Source organism: Mytilus galloprovincialis, chromosome 9, assembly GCF_965363235.1.
Source record: "Mytilus galloprovincialis chromosome 9, xbMytGall1.hap1.1, whole genome shotgun sequence".
Classification (NCBI taxonomy): domain Eukaryota; kingdom Metazoa; phylum Mollusca; class Bivalvia; order Mytilida; family Mytilidae; genus Mytilus; species Mytilus galloprovincialis.
Genome location: NC_134846.1, coordinates 70807078 through 70821621, shown reverse-complemented (window position 1 = coordinate 70821621; position 14544 = coordinate 70807078). Strand labels below are relative to the sequence as shown.

Below are 14544 nucleotides of genomic sequence, written 5' to 3'. Positions count from 1 at the left end.
ACTGCTTGGTTTAACTACACCTCTATGATTAATAGCTAAGCTCCTTTTATACTAAGGAAAAAACTAAATGTTTAAAATGAAATAATCGTACCATAGTCATCTTCATTTAAAACATGTTTTAAAGTGTGGATCGTTTCTGTTCAGTGTTCTATTAGAGTTATGAGTATAATAAGGTGTGAATACAATGACAAACCAGTAAGTGATGCCTACATGTATATGCGAACTCTACTTTGTATATGACCAAACAAACATGAAAACTTTACAAAAAATTCCTGCAAATTTTACAAGTTCAAGAAATCTTGAAATAATGTTCAAGCTCACACTAGACCCAAATAAATTATCTACATATCAAGTATTGAATATCTTCTTGTTATAACTTACAAAAAAATTAACCCTATTGAAAGATTTTCTAGACATATTCAACCCAAAATATAAGGACACTTATGTTTATCAGAAATATCGAAGCACACAGAACCTACAACCAAAAATGAGGGTAACAAGAATACAACTATTAAATGGTCAAGACAAAGTAGTTATAAAACATATTTAATACATACTATACAAATATTATACAATTTTGTATTCGGCATATCTTAACAATTTTTGAACAGCATACAAACAATATAAACATTATCTTTAAAGTCATGAACATTAGTTAAAATATTATCAAAATTTTGATATTTTATTCAGAAGGTTTATACAGCTTGGATGTCCACAATAAATACATGTATTATATCAAAAGCTTACATCTTTTGTATTGTCTGACATACCTGCCTACCCTTTAAAATCTCCATGGGAGATTAAAAGATCAAGAAAACCTATTGCATCTCTAAAACATGTCAAAAGAGTTATTTTTTAATACTGTAAATTATGAAACTTTTTTCAATGATTTTATTATTGATAAAATTGCACAAACAGGTTTCAAAAATGAAAAAACAACCCTGCATTTTAATTAAGATAGTAATATTTGTTTGCAATATACATTTTTTGTATCCTCAAATTATTTGTCTATATTTTTCCCAATGGTTCAACATGGCAATAATTATCACTAATGTTGTAACAATTTCTAAAATTACAGTATACTTTGTTGTTGTTGGAAAAAATATGTTCTTAAAAGCCATTTTAACTCCTAAGTATGCATTTTTCTTTATTCAGTTCATCGAATAGGGGATTTCAAGAGCAGGTGATTCTTTTCACAAAAAATTCTTCAGAGTAAAAATACTGGCAAGTCATACACATTTTAGTATGACTAACCATCAATTATAATTGAAGATTTTTGGTGAAAAGAGTTGCAGGTCTACACCGCTAAGGAAAAATCCCCCCTTACATCAAGACAGTTGAACAGTCTTTGTGCATATAATGGAAAGTTGTATATTAAACATAAGTTTCACTTATTGAAATAAATAACTGTTTCTATATAGTAATCACATTATTTACACACATTTACAGTAACAATATTTTCATCTGAAAATTTTTGTAACATGATTTCATGTTTGTTTTTTAAGAATAATGACAATGTAGAACATCATTTCTGTCAAATTGCCTCTTGAAACATCCGCTTTTAGATCACAGTGTTGGAACAACTTTTAGAAATCTAAGTCTTAGTTAGTTGCACTCTCCTGCTCCACAAGTTGACCCTTTTTGAATTGTTCCAGTATTGGTTGTATGGATGGATCTCGGCCACGGAATTTCCTGAAAACATCCCTTCCTGACACGCTTCCTCCAAGTGATAAAAATGTTTCTCTAAATCTGAAAGATAATGCAATGTATCATCAAAATTCTTGAAAAATTATACAACACAGCATTATATCAAAGCCAATTTAGAAAACTTCTTTAAACTGATTCTTATCATTATTGAACAAGAACCTGGTGATCATGTCATTACAGATACCCCTGCTGGAAGAAAAACTCTTTAACTGTGTGTAAATGCCAGAACCATATTTCAAATTGATTTAGATTAAATGTTGAGATAACTAAAGGAAATAATTCTTCAATGGTTAATGTCAAAACTCTTATCTTGGTCTATATTTTTGATCCCTTACATGATGTTCAAATTTCAAAAGATTTGGTCAAGCAATCTTATAATCGTTTTTATATTGAAAAATCTAATTTTACATGGTAACTAGTGAGCATAACTTTAGATTGCTATATATTAAAACCTTCACAATTGAACTAGACCTGTTTTTTTTAATAATCCATGAAATTTTGTTCAAATAAAAAAAAAAAAAAATGTAAAGCCCTACTTAAATTTTAATTAGGAAACCAAGCTTGTATAACACCCAAACAAATGATTAGTGTCTGTCCATTCATTCGTTTGGTTGTCACAAGTTTGATTTTCTGATGATCATTTAAGAAGAGCTTTACTATTTTTTGTGATTTGAACGGACACAAATAGACATGTAAATCACAAAATACCACCCTTCGATGAGGCAAGGGTAAAACAATAAGACATATAACTGCTGTGTGTATTCTTGTTGAGATATACCTCAGGTTATGTCTGAAGAAAACATTTGTGAAGAAAAAAAGGATCATCAACCCATATATTTACCTTTTGCCAACTAAACCTAATTTTACATCATCTTCAAATCCAACTTCATTGAATGCTTCAAATATATCAGCTGCCAACATCTAACAAAAAATAGTAAAGAAGTTGAGACTAAATTCTGTCTTGAAAGACGTCATTGTAACCCAAGAAATTCTCAAAATATATAGCTTTATAATTGCAGTATTGTGTTAAAAGGTATAAATCAAAGGAATTACTGAAAATTTATATCATTTTATACTGACAATATTGTTTTAACTCAAAACAGTAATTTCATCAAAACTCATGTTCTTCAATTTAATGAACTCATACTGTATATAACTGTAATACAATAGTATTGAGTGTTTTAAAAATATGTCATCTTACCTCGCCCCAGACTGTAGAAAAATACACAACAGTATTGAGTGTTTTAAAAATATGTCATCTTACCTCGCCCCAGACTGTAGAAAAATACACAACAGTATTGAGTGTTTAATTATATGTCAGCTCACCTCGCCCCAGACTGTAGAATAATACACAACAGTATTGAGTGTTTAATTATATGTCAGCTTACCTCGCCCCAGACTGTAGAATAATACACAACAGTATTGAGTGTTTAATTATATGTCAGCTTACCTCGCCCCAGACTGTAGAATAATACACAACAGTATTGAGTGTTTAATTATATGTCATCTTACCTCGCCCCAGACTGTAGAATAATACACAACAGTATCAAGTGTTTAATTATATGTCAGCTTACCTAGCCCCAGACTGTAGAATAATACACAACAGTATTGAGTGTTTAATTATATGTCAGCTTACCTCGCCCCAGACTGTAAAATAATACACAACAGTATTGAGTGTTTAATTATATGTCAGCTTACCTCACCGCAGACTGTAGAATAATACACAAACAGTATTGAGTGTTTAATTATATGTTATCTTACCTCGCCCCAGACTGTAGAAAAATACACAACAGTATTGAGTGTTTAATTATATGTCAGCTTACCTCGCCCCAGACTGTAGAATAATACACAACAGTATTGAGTGTTTAATTATATGTCAACTTACCTCGCCCCAGACTGTAGAATAATACACAACAGTATTGAGTGTTTAATTATGTCAGCTTACCTCGCCCCAGACTGTAGAATAATACACAACAGTATTGAGTGTTTAATTATATGTCAGCTTACCTCGCCCCAGACTGTAGAATAATACACAACAGTATTGAGTGTTTAATTATATGTCAGCTCACCTCGCCCCAGACTGTAGAATAATACACAACAGTATTGAGTGTTTAATTATATGTCAGCTTACCTCGCCCCAGACTGTAGAATAATACACAACAGTATTGAGTGTTTAATTATATGTCAGCTCACCTCGCCCCAGACTGTAGAATAATACAAAACAGTATTGAGTGTTTAATTATATGTCAGCTTACCTCGCCGCAGACTGTAGAATAATACACAACAGTATCAAGTGTTTAATTATATGTCAGCTTACCTTGCCCCAGACTGTAGAATAATACACAACAGTATTGAGTGTTTAATTATATGTCAGCTTACCTTGCCCCAGACTGTAGAATAATACACAACAGTATTGAGTGTTTAATTATATGTCAGCTTACCTCACCCAGACTGTAGAATAATACACAACAGTATTGAGTGTTTAATTATATGTCAGCTCACCTCGCCCCAGACTGTAGAATAATACACAACAGTATTGAGTGTTTAATTATATGTCAGTCTACCTCGCCCCAGACTGTAGAATAATACACAACAGTATTGAGTGTTTAATTATATGTCAACTCACCTCGCCCCAGACTGTAGAATAATACACAACAGTATTGAGTGTTTAATTATATGTCAACTTACCTCGCCCCAGACTGTAGAATAATACACAACAGTATTGAGTGTTTAATTATATGTCAGCTTACCTTGCCCCAGACTGTAGAATAATACACAACAGTATTGAGTGTTTAATTATATGTCAGCTTACCTCGCCCCAGACTGTAGAATAATACACAACAGTATTGAGTGTTTAATTATATGTCAGCTTACCTCGCCCCAGACTGTAGAATAATACACAACAGTATCAAGTGTTTAATTATATGTTATCTTACCTCGCCCCAGACTGTAGAATAATACACAACAGTATTGAGTGTTTAATTATATGTCAGCTTACCTCGCCGCAGACTGTAGAATAATACACAACAGTATCAAGTGTTTAATTATATGTCAGCTTACCTCACCCCAGACTGTAGAATAATACACAACAGTATTGAGTGTTTAATTATATGTCAGCTTACCTCGCCCCAGACTGTAGAATAATACACAACAGTATTGAGTGTTTAATTATGTCAGCTTACCTCGCCCCAGACTGTAGAATAATACACAACAGTATCAAGTGTTTAATTATATGTCAGCTTACCTCGCCCCAGACTGTAGAATAATACACAACAGTATTGAGTGTTTAATTATATGTCAGCTTACCTCGCCCCAGACTGTAGAATAATACTGTGCTGGAAGTTGTTCATCAAACAAAAATGTGTAAGAGTTTGGCTGGAAGTCATCTCCTTCTAATGGGGTAGGCATGTAATTATTCCAACATTTATCAAAAATATTATACCAATGGGTCATCCATCTGTAAAATAAATATTCAAGTCAGTGATATGACAGTTGTTATCCATTCATTTGATGTGTTATTTGACTTTTTCAAATATCACTTTAAATTTGAAATTGACAAGAAATGTATAATAAAAACTAACCCAACTTTATAGAGGAATAGCCCTGCATGGCTAAGACTCAGGTTTTCTTAACTGATATTTCAGTGTGAACTAACTAACATCCTTTAGCCATGCATTGCTAACCTCAAAGTAATTGTCCTTTTATTATCATTATAGTTGTAATTAGAGAAGTATTGTAAAATTGTGTCTTCTAAAATAAACAGGTCAGAATATAAAAAACCCAAATAAATAAGTTTTCAATATTTTCCATTTGCACATCAAATAAGTCCACAGGGAGTTATAACAGAATGACCTTGGTATTAATTCTGAATAAATTTACATAATGTTTGATTAGGTGTAACATTTCTCCTTATAAATGAATTCAAAAAATTTAGCCTTAATCATGTTAAATTGGCGTTTTGCATTTGCGCCGATTTTTTCTTTCATTTGCGCCGATTTTTTTTTCCATTTGCGCCGATTTTTTTTTCATTTGCGCCGATTTTTTTTTACAGGTAAATAACAGGTAAATTACAGGTGAAATAATATAAGAAGATGTGGTATGAGTGCCAATGAGACAACTCTCCATCCCAGTAATGTTATTTTCATTTATCATTAAAGACCTCTTCCGTTAGTCAGTTGTACATATGTTATGAATTGTCAATCATAACATGTATAAAACTGTTGTCTCCTGCTTAAAATCAAGAAGTAAAAACCTAAGATAAAAGCACTTTGTTTATACTTAAATGACGAATTAAAAATATATGTGCAGCATTCAAATCCATAAAATCGGAATACATTCAAATCATAAATCTGTTCTTGCCGAGTATGTTTAGGCAACACATCTAATATATTCCTTTCTTATGATTTCTCATCTTCTATATTTGGCGAATTAGTTGACCGTTATGGAATGTGTACTTGCACGTTGTCTAAGAATGTATGACCTTTGTCATCAGAAGGAGCGGAGCGTCAGACAATGTCAAACGTGAAGCAGTCATCGATTTCTTTAGGGAAAGGAATGGTAACCTGAAACATTGGGATAGCCATTTACCAATTGCAATGTCACTTGATTTGTCTTTATACTCTGTGCTCAGCCAATATAAAAGTATAAACTTAGCTGTAACTTACCTGTAAATCCAATTAGGAAAAAATATAAAATCGGCGCAAATGAAACCAGATGCTCCGCAGGGCACAGCTTTATACGACCGCAGAGGTTGAACCCTGAACGGTTGGGGCAAGTATGGACACAACATTCAAGCTGGATTCAGCTCTAAATTTGGATTGTGATTAAATAGTTGACACAGCATAGGTTTCTGACACAGAATGAATGTGTTCTAATGAACTTAAAATTTTTGTTTTCTCTTAGAGCAATTCACTATGCTGTTGAATATTAATCCTTTCAAAAAAATGTTTGAAGAAATTTTCTTTTTTATTTATGAAATTTCAAATGAGAAAAATTGAACCCAATTTTTTTAATCACATCCCCCTTTCCCTTATTCCAAAACTAATCTCAATTAAAATTTCTAATGGAGTTTGCAACAATAACTACTCATTTAAATACATCATAAAATATTAAGATGTAAAAAAACTGCTTGTTATCACTGAATGGTAAAGATTATTTTAATTTATCAGTTGGTAGTAAAAAGTGAATATACATTGTATATTGTATATAACAAAGATTTAAGTTGATTCTGGACAAAGAAAGATAACTCTAATTAAAAAAAATCTTGCTATTGCACAATATTTTGCAATTAGATATTTCTTGCTTACTATTCTGGACAAAGAAAGATAACTCTAATTAAAAAAAAATTTGCTATTTCACAATATAGATATTTCTTGCCATTGAGCAATACTGTGCAATTGAAAAGACTTGCTATTGCACAATACTTAATATAATAATTTTAGATCCTGATTTGGACCAACTTGAAAACTGGGCCCATAATCAAAAATCTAAGTACATTTTTGGATTCAGCATATCAAAGAACCCCAAGATTTCAATTTTTGTTAAAATCAGACTAAGTTGAATTTTGGACCCTTTGGACTTTAGTGTAGACCAATTTGAAAACAGGACCAAAAATGAAGAATCTACATACACAGTTAGATTTGGTATATCAAAGAACCCCATTTATTCAATTTTTGATGAAATCAAACAAAGTTTAATTTTGGACCCCGATTTGGACCAACTTGAAAACTGGGCCAATAATCAAGAATCTAAGTACATTTTTAGATTCAGCATATCAAAGAACCTAACTGATTCATTTTTTGTCAAAATCAAACTAAGTTTAATTTTGGACCCTTTGGACCTTAATGTAGACCAATTTGAAAACGGGACCAAAAGTTAAGAATCTACATACACAGTCATGACAGTTAGATTCGGCATATCAAAGAACCCCAATTATTCAATTTTGATGAAATCAAACAAAGTTTAATTTTGGACCCTTTGGGCCCCTTATTCTGTTGGGACCAAAACTCCCAAAATCAATACCAACCTTCCTTTTATGGTCATAAACCTTGTGTTTAAATTTAATAGATTTCTATTTACTTATACTAACGTTATGGTGCGAAAACCAAGAAAAATGCTTATTTGGGTCCCTTTTTGGCCCCTAATTCCTAAACTGTTGGGACCTAAACTCCCAAAATCAATACCAACCTTCCTTTTGTAGTCATTAACATTGTGTTTAAATTTCATTGATTTCTATTTACTTAAACTAAAGTTATTGTGCGAAAACCAAGAATAATGCTTATTTGGGCCCTTTTTTGGCCCCTAATTCCTAAACTGTTGAAACCAAAACTCCCAAAATCAATCCCAACCGTTCTTTTGTGGTCATAAACCTTGTGTCAAAATTTCATAGATTTCTATTAACTTAAACTAAAGTTATAGTGCGAAAACCAAGAAAATGCTTATTTGGGCCCTTTTTGGCCCCTAATTCCTAAAATGTTGGGACCAAAACTCCCAAAATCAATACCAACCTTCCTTTTGTGGTCATAAACCTTGTGTTAAAATTTCATAGATTTCCATTCACTTTTACTAAAGTTAGAGTGCGAAAACTAAAAGTATTCGGACGACGACGAAGACGCAGACGACGACGCCAACGTGATAGCAATATACGACGAAAAATTTTTCAAATTTTGCGGTCGTATAAAAATGAAATCGGCGCAAATGAAAGAATGAAAATTTTCAAAATCGGCGCAAATGTCATACGCCCTGTTAAATACTGATTAAGGTAGCACAAAGATTTTATACCTCCAATTCCCCAGTTTTAAAATGCTGTAACTTTCTTTACACTGCTTGAAAATTTCTAAAAGTGGTATTTATGGATAGCTTACAGATTACTCTTTCAAATTAATGAAATGTTAGTATTCTACAACAAATATGTAATAAATAATAATGTTAATTGCATCTATAAAATTTTAAAGGAAATTTCCACTTTCAATTGAAATTAGCTTCTTCATGGATAGCCAGAGATGGTTGATTTTATAATATGTTGTTCCTAAAGCCATTATCTACAAAAGAGTGTCTCAGATTTCGGATAGAATGTATAGATAAAATTTTACACCTTATCAAACATTATCTAATTTTATGTGGTAAGGTTGTTTACATTAATTAGAGATTTATGAGAGAATGGAATATGACAGGGATAATTTGCGACACCCTTTTGTAGCTTCTGCTGTGTTGATTAAGATTTCGTTAAAATTTCCTGTATAGTTATAGAGATGAAAGAGCTAAATTCATTCATGTGAACTGACCAAGATTTTGCCATTAATTGCATAATAATTGATTACATAATGATTGCATAACAAAAATATTGCATTCATTTAAAAGATTAATCTTTTATCTATCAATTTATACCTATTTTATTTATGTATATATGCAGTCTTAAAAAAGTAACAGCATTTTAAAGGTTGGAGATTTGAAGTAAAAAAACCTTTGTATTGTGCTACCTTAAGTACCTCTAGTCATTCTTGTTTATTTCTTATCTTAGATTGTCTGAATAAACCAGGAACTTTTCCTATATCTAAATATTGAATGCAATATGTTGGTCAAATATGTAATGTCAAACACCTGCCATATGCCTACAGCAGGGGCATAAAAAAATCATTCAAATAGTCAGGTTTTCCTCAAATAGATTTTCAATATTTTCCATGTGCACAACAAATAAGTCATCTATCTGGGAGAGTTTGGAAGGGATGATCTATTTCTACATGAATTTAACAAAATATTTTTTTTTAGAAATGAATTAAAAAAAATTCACAAGTGTTAAGTTAATCATGTTGAATAATGTAAGTCATTTCTTTTCTTAGATTGTCTGGATAAACAGGAACTTTGCCTATATCTAATTATTGAATTCCATATGTTGGTCAAGTTGATGTCAAACACCTGCCAAATGCTAAGTTAGTGTTATCAAGGGATAGATCGTGCACACATAAATGCTAAATAAAGATTCTTCCTGTATTAATTACTCAAACTGTTAGATTCTTTGACTTAGATAAAGGTGTCAATTCACTTTTTTACAGTGAAATTTTGATAATGATGTTATATTTTTGGGGGTTATTCTAATTTGAGGTGATTTTAAATGAGTTTATTCTTCAAAATTGTTATACATGTGTATAAAAAATTAAAATAGAAACTTCATGCTTCCCTCTTTTATTTAGCTTTGATACATGTGATTTAAAAGCATATTTTCTACAAATCCATGTTCCATTTTATTTTTTTAACACTACATCAAGGAAAAGACATGAAATTCTTTATGTTGATACCTAAATACAAAACAAACATTTATAATTAAAACTATTGAAATTTAAACTAGAGGCTACAAGGAGCCTGTGTCGCTCACATTATATTTTTATTTACAATTGATGCATGAAATAATGCAATTGTTATACATCATGCACATTTGTACTTTTGCTCTAGTTTCAGAGACACAAGTCAAAAACTGCATTTTCCCCCTATTTTCTATTTTTAGCCATGTCAGCCATGTTGGTTGGCACGCAGAGTCATCAGACACATTTAAAAAAAACTAAATACCCTAATGCTTATTTGTAGCAAAGTTTGGTTAAATTTGTCTCAGTTGTTTCAGGTGACTTTTGTAAAAGATTACAAAAATTTACTATAAAGGACAATAACTTCTTAAGGGGTCAATTGACCATTTTGGTAATATAAACTTATTTGTAGATCTTACTTTGCTGAACATTATTGCTGTTTACAGTTTATCTCTAACCAACAAATTGGCCACCCTGAGCTCAGCTGGATATGACTGCAGATGTCCAACCCTGAGAAGTTGGGGCCAAAATGGACACAATATTCACACTTGATACAAGTCTGAATTTTGATTGTAACTAAATTTTTGACACATGTTTGTTTTTATGTAAACTTTACAGCTGGTACATGTGTTTAAATGTTTATATTTTGTAGATGAATGCAAGAAAAATGGTGTGAGAAGTTATTTACATAGGTTTTAATTTGGAAACAATCTAAATCAAATTAACTTTTTTATAAATAAGTACCAGTAAAACTATTAATATATAAACAAGATATGGTATGATTGCCAATGAGACAACTATCCACCAAAGTTAAAATGAAGCATCTGTAAGGACTTTAAGGCAACTGTATGGCCATCAATATGTCAACTATTCATAATCTATTTTTGATTAACCATTTTAATGTCAACCATTTATAATTTATTTATGATTTAACAAAATAATGTCAACTTTTTATAATCTATTTTTGAGTAACAATGTTAATGTCAAATGTTTATAATCTATTTTTGATTAAAGATATTAATGTCAACTTTTTATAATCTATTTTGGAGTACCCATGTAAATGTCAACTGTTTATAATTCATTTTTGTATAACAGAGATTAAAGTCTCCCTTCGCTTATTGATACAAACAACAGTGGGAAAACCACTTTGATATCAATGCGCAGCTGGTACTGAATTTGATTTAATAAGTAACAGAAGTTTAAGATGCTGATAAAATAATATTTTAACCATATCTAATTTTCTATCTGAAGTGATATATCTTTTTTCTTCAAATCATAGAGAGCAATATATATTAAATTTTGATTTACATGAAAGTATATAATGCAGTGCATATATAGGTTATTTAAAATGGTGATTTATACTTTACACATCTCTATAAAAAAAAAGTGTAACGATTGCCAATGAGACAACCCTCCACTGCAGATCAAAGGGTATATCACATACAATAAAAAAGATAGCATCTAATAATCCAGAGTATTAACAATGGCTACCTGAATACAACATTGCTAAAAAGACTCCCTTCCATTGAAAGAATAACATAGATCACTCATGAATGAACATGGCATTCCATATCAAAAGCACTTTTACACAGATACTTACGGATGAACATGGCATTCCATATCAAAAGCACTTTTACACAGATACTTAAGGAGGAACATGGCATTCCATATCAAAAGCACTTTTACACAGATACTTAACTCATTCGCCCCCAAGACATTTTTGGAAAATCAGGCATTTTCGAAAATTTGCAAACATATGCAAATTATATGCAAATGAGCAAACTCCTGATGCTGTAACTGATGCTCATCTATTAAACTACTTATTGGGATTTGGGGGCGGATGGCATGGGTGGGGGTGGGGTGGGAGGTGGAATATTTTCTCGTGGGTTTGAACCCACCCCCAGTGAAAAATGGTGATTTTCCGTCTATTTTCCGATTTCAAAACGACCTTGAGAGGTGAACACTGACACGACTGTGTTTTTTTGTCATTCAAGTATTACCCTATAGTTACAGTAGTCCATTCATGCTAGCTGGGAGTATATTGGACTTCAGTGTCTTGCTTGGGAATTATTATTGTCAAGTCAGGTCTGCCTAAATGTCCGTTTTTATGGATTTTTGACAAAACGGTGACCTATATTTTACAGACTAGATTCCTATTGGCCATAGTATACCTCGTCGTGTTCCTATACCACCTATGCATGCATATATGATAATAGTTTTTGCCAACAGTCACTTCCAGTTACGTAGTGGCCATCAAAAGATGCCCACCCCCACCGGATTTTGGCTACTTTTCATGTTTTTCCGATTTTGAACTCTTAAACGGCTTTCAAAGTGCCATATTTTCATGAACAGACATCTGAGAAGAGTTGATGGACCATGAACTACTTGGTTGAAGTCCCTGCTATCATGACAGTTCAGCTGGGGCAGTTCAAAAAAAGTATGGAGGGTCATACGGGCCATCAAAGAATGGTTGTCGCCATCACGCCTACAGGCGGGATTGGGGGTTAAAGGGTTAAACTATTTGATCGAATTTTTTTAATTTGGCTTCTGTTGGGTTTGAGGGTCGTTTTGGGGTGTAAAACTGACCAAAACACTCTTTAGAGGTTGAAAATCGTGAAACAAATATTTTTACTTTAACTCATTCGCCCCCAAGACATTTTTGGAAAATCAGGCATTTTCGAAAATTTGCAAACATATGCAAATTATATGCAAATGAGCAAACTCCTGATGCTGTAACTGATGCTCATCTATTAAACTACTTATTGGGATTTGGGGGCGGATGGCATGGGTGGGGGTGGGGTGGGAGGTGGAATATTTTCTCGTGGGTTTGAACCCACCCCCAGTGAAAAATGGTGATTTTCCGTCTATTTTCCGATTTCAAAACGACCTTGAGAGGTGAACACTGACACGACTGTGTTTTTTTGTCATTCAAGTATTACCCTATAGTTACAGTAGTCCATTCATGCTAGCTGGGAGTATATTGGACTTCAGTGTCTTGCTTGGGAATTATTATTGTCAAGTCAGGTCTGCCTAAATGTCCGTTTTTATGGATTTTTGACAAAACGGTGACCTATATTTTACAGACTAGATTCCTATTGGCCATAGTATACCTCGTCGTGTTCCTATACCACCTATGCATGCATATATGATAATAGTTTTTGCCAACAGTCACTTCCAGTTACGTAGTGGCCATCAAAAGATGCCCACCCCCACCGGATTTTGGCTACTTTTCATGTTTTTCCGATTTTGAACTCTTAAACGGCTTTCAAAGTGCCATATTTTCATGAACAGACATCTGAGAAGAGTTGATGGACCATGAACTACTTGGTTGAAGTCCCTGCTATCATGACAGTTCAGCTGGGGCAGTTCAAAAAAAGTATGGAGGGTCATACGGGCCATCAAAGAATGGTTGTCGCCATCACGCCTACAGGCGGGATTGGGGGTTAAAGGGTTAAGGAGGAACATGGCATTCCATATCAAAAGCACTTTTACACAGATACTTAAGGAGGAACATGGCATTCCATATCAAAAGCACTTTTACACAGATACTTACGGATGAACATGGCATTCCATATCAAAAGCACTTTTACACAGATACTTAAGGAGGAACATGGCATTCCATATCAAAAGCACTTTTACACAGATACTTACAGATGAACATGGCATTCCATATCAAAAGCACTTTTACACAGATACTTATGGATGAACATGGCATTCCATATCAAAAGCACTTTTACACAGATACTTAAGGAGGAACATGGCATTCCATATCAAAAGCACTTTTACACAGATACTTACGGATGAACATGGCATTCCATATCAAAAGCACTTTTACACAGATACTTACGGATGAACATGGCATTCCATATCAAAAGCACTTTTACACAGATCATAACACATATTGTAGGCATCAAGTGAAGATTCACCTATAAGATATAAAAAATATATGAGAAATGAAAATGATATATTCATTCACATGAAACGTATAAATTGAGACGTACTGTTAAAGAAATTTCTATCCTTTATTAAAGCGCACGAATTATAAATAAAAGTACCTTTGATGAGCCATCTACTTTTCTCCACACAACCTTATCAGTGCACTTTTGTGAGTGATCCAATGGCATTATATATTATGCTCGCATAGTTTCTTATTGTTTTCTCTTAGGTACAATTCTTTGCTCTGATTTCAGAAAGTGATTTTGTTTTTACATATTACATTTTAATTCTTGTCATTGGGATGACAAGAATTAAAATTGCACTCAGATTTGTTGCAATTGTGGTCTTGACCTCATTTGTAAAGAGCCGAAAATAATAGGGATCAATCTTCCTCACCATATATTTTACAATATATTCAAGTTTGTTTCCAATCCCTTCTGAGGCATTGAAGTTATCATTAGGAAACCCCTTTTTCAATAACTATTTTGGTTTATTTTTAGTAACTGCAAATTGGAGGTATAGACCATTATCTGAAAACCACTTTCCTTGAAATCTCAAAATTGAAATTCAGATATTAATGCAATCATATCTAAAAAAAAATATT

General features: G+C 32.5%; 1 protein-coding gene across 1 annotated transcript in view; it reads right to left on the bottom strand.

Moving 5' to 3' along the window:
• Window positions 1-530: 530 nt before the first annotated feature.
• LOC143045804 (uncharacterized) overlaps window positions 531-14544 on the bottom strand; it is a 99175-nt gene continuing 85161 nt past the window's right edge. The window contains exons 15-18 of the mRNA XM_076218576.1: window positions 13852-13930; window positions 5014-5164; window positions 2549-2628; window positions 531-1749 (exon numbers count right to left, since the gene is read on the bottom strand). Coding sequence (XP_076074691.1) covers window positions 1602-1749; window positions 2549-2628; window positions 5014-5164; window positions 13852-13930 — 458 coding nt within the window. The 3' untranslated portion in view covers window positions 531-1601. The remainder of the gene's footprint in view (window positions 1750-2548; window positions 2629-5013; window positions 5165-13851; window positions 13931-14544) is intronic.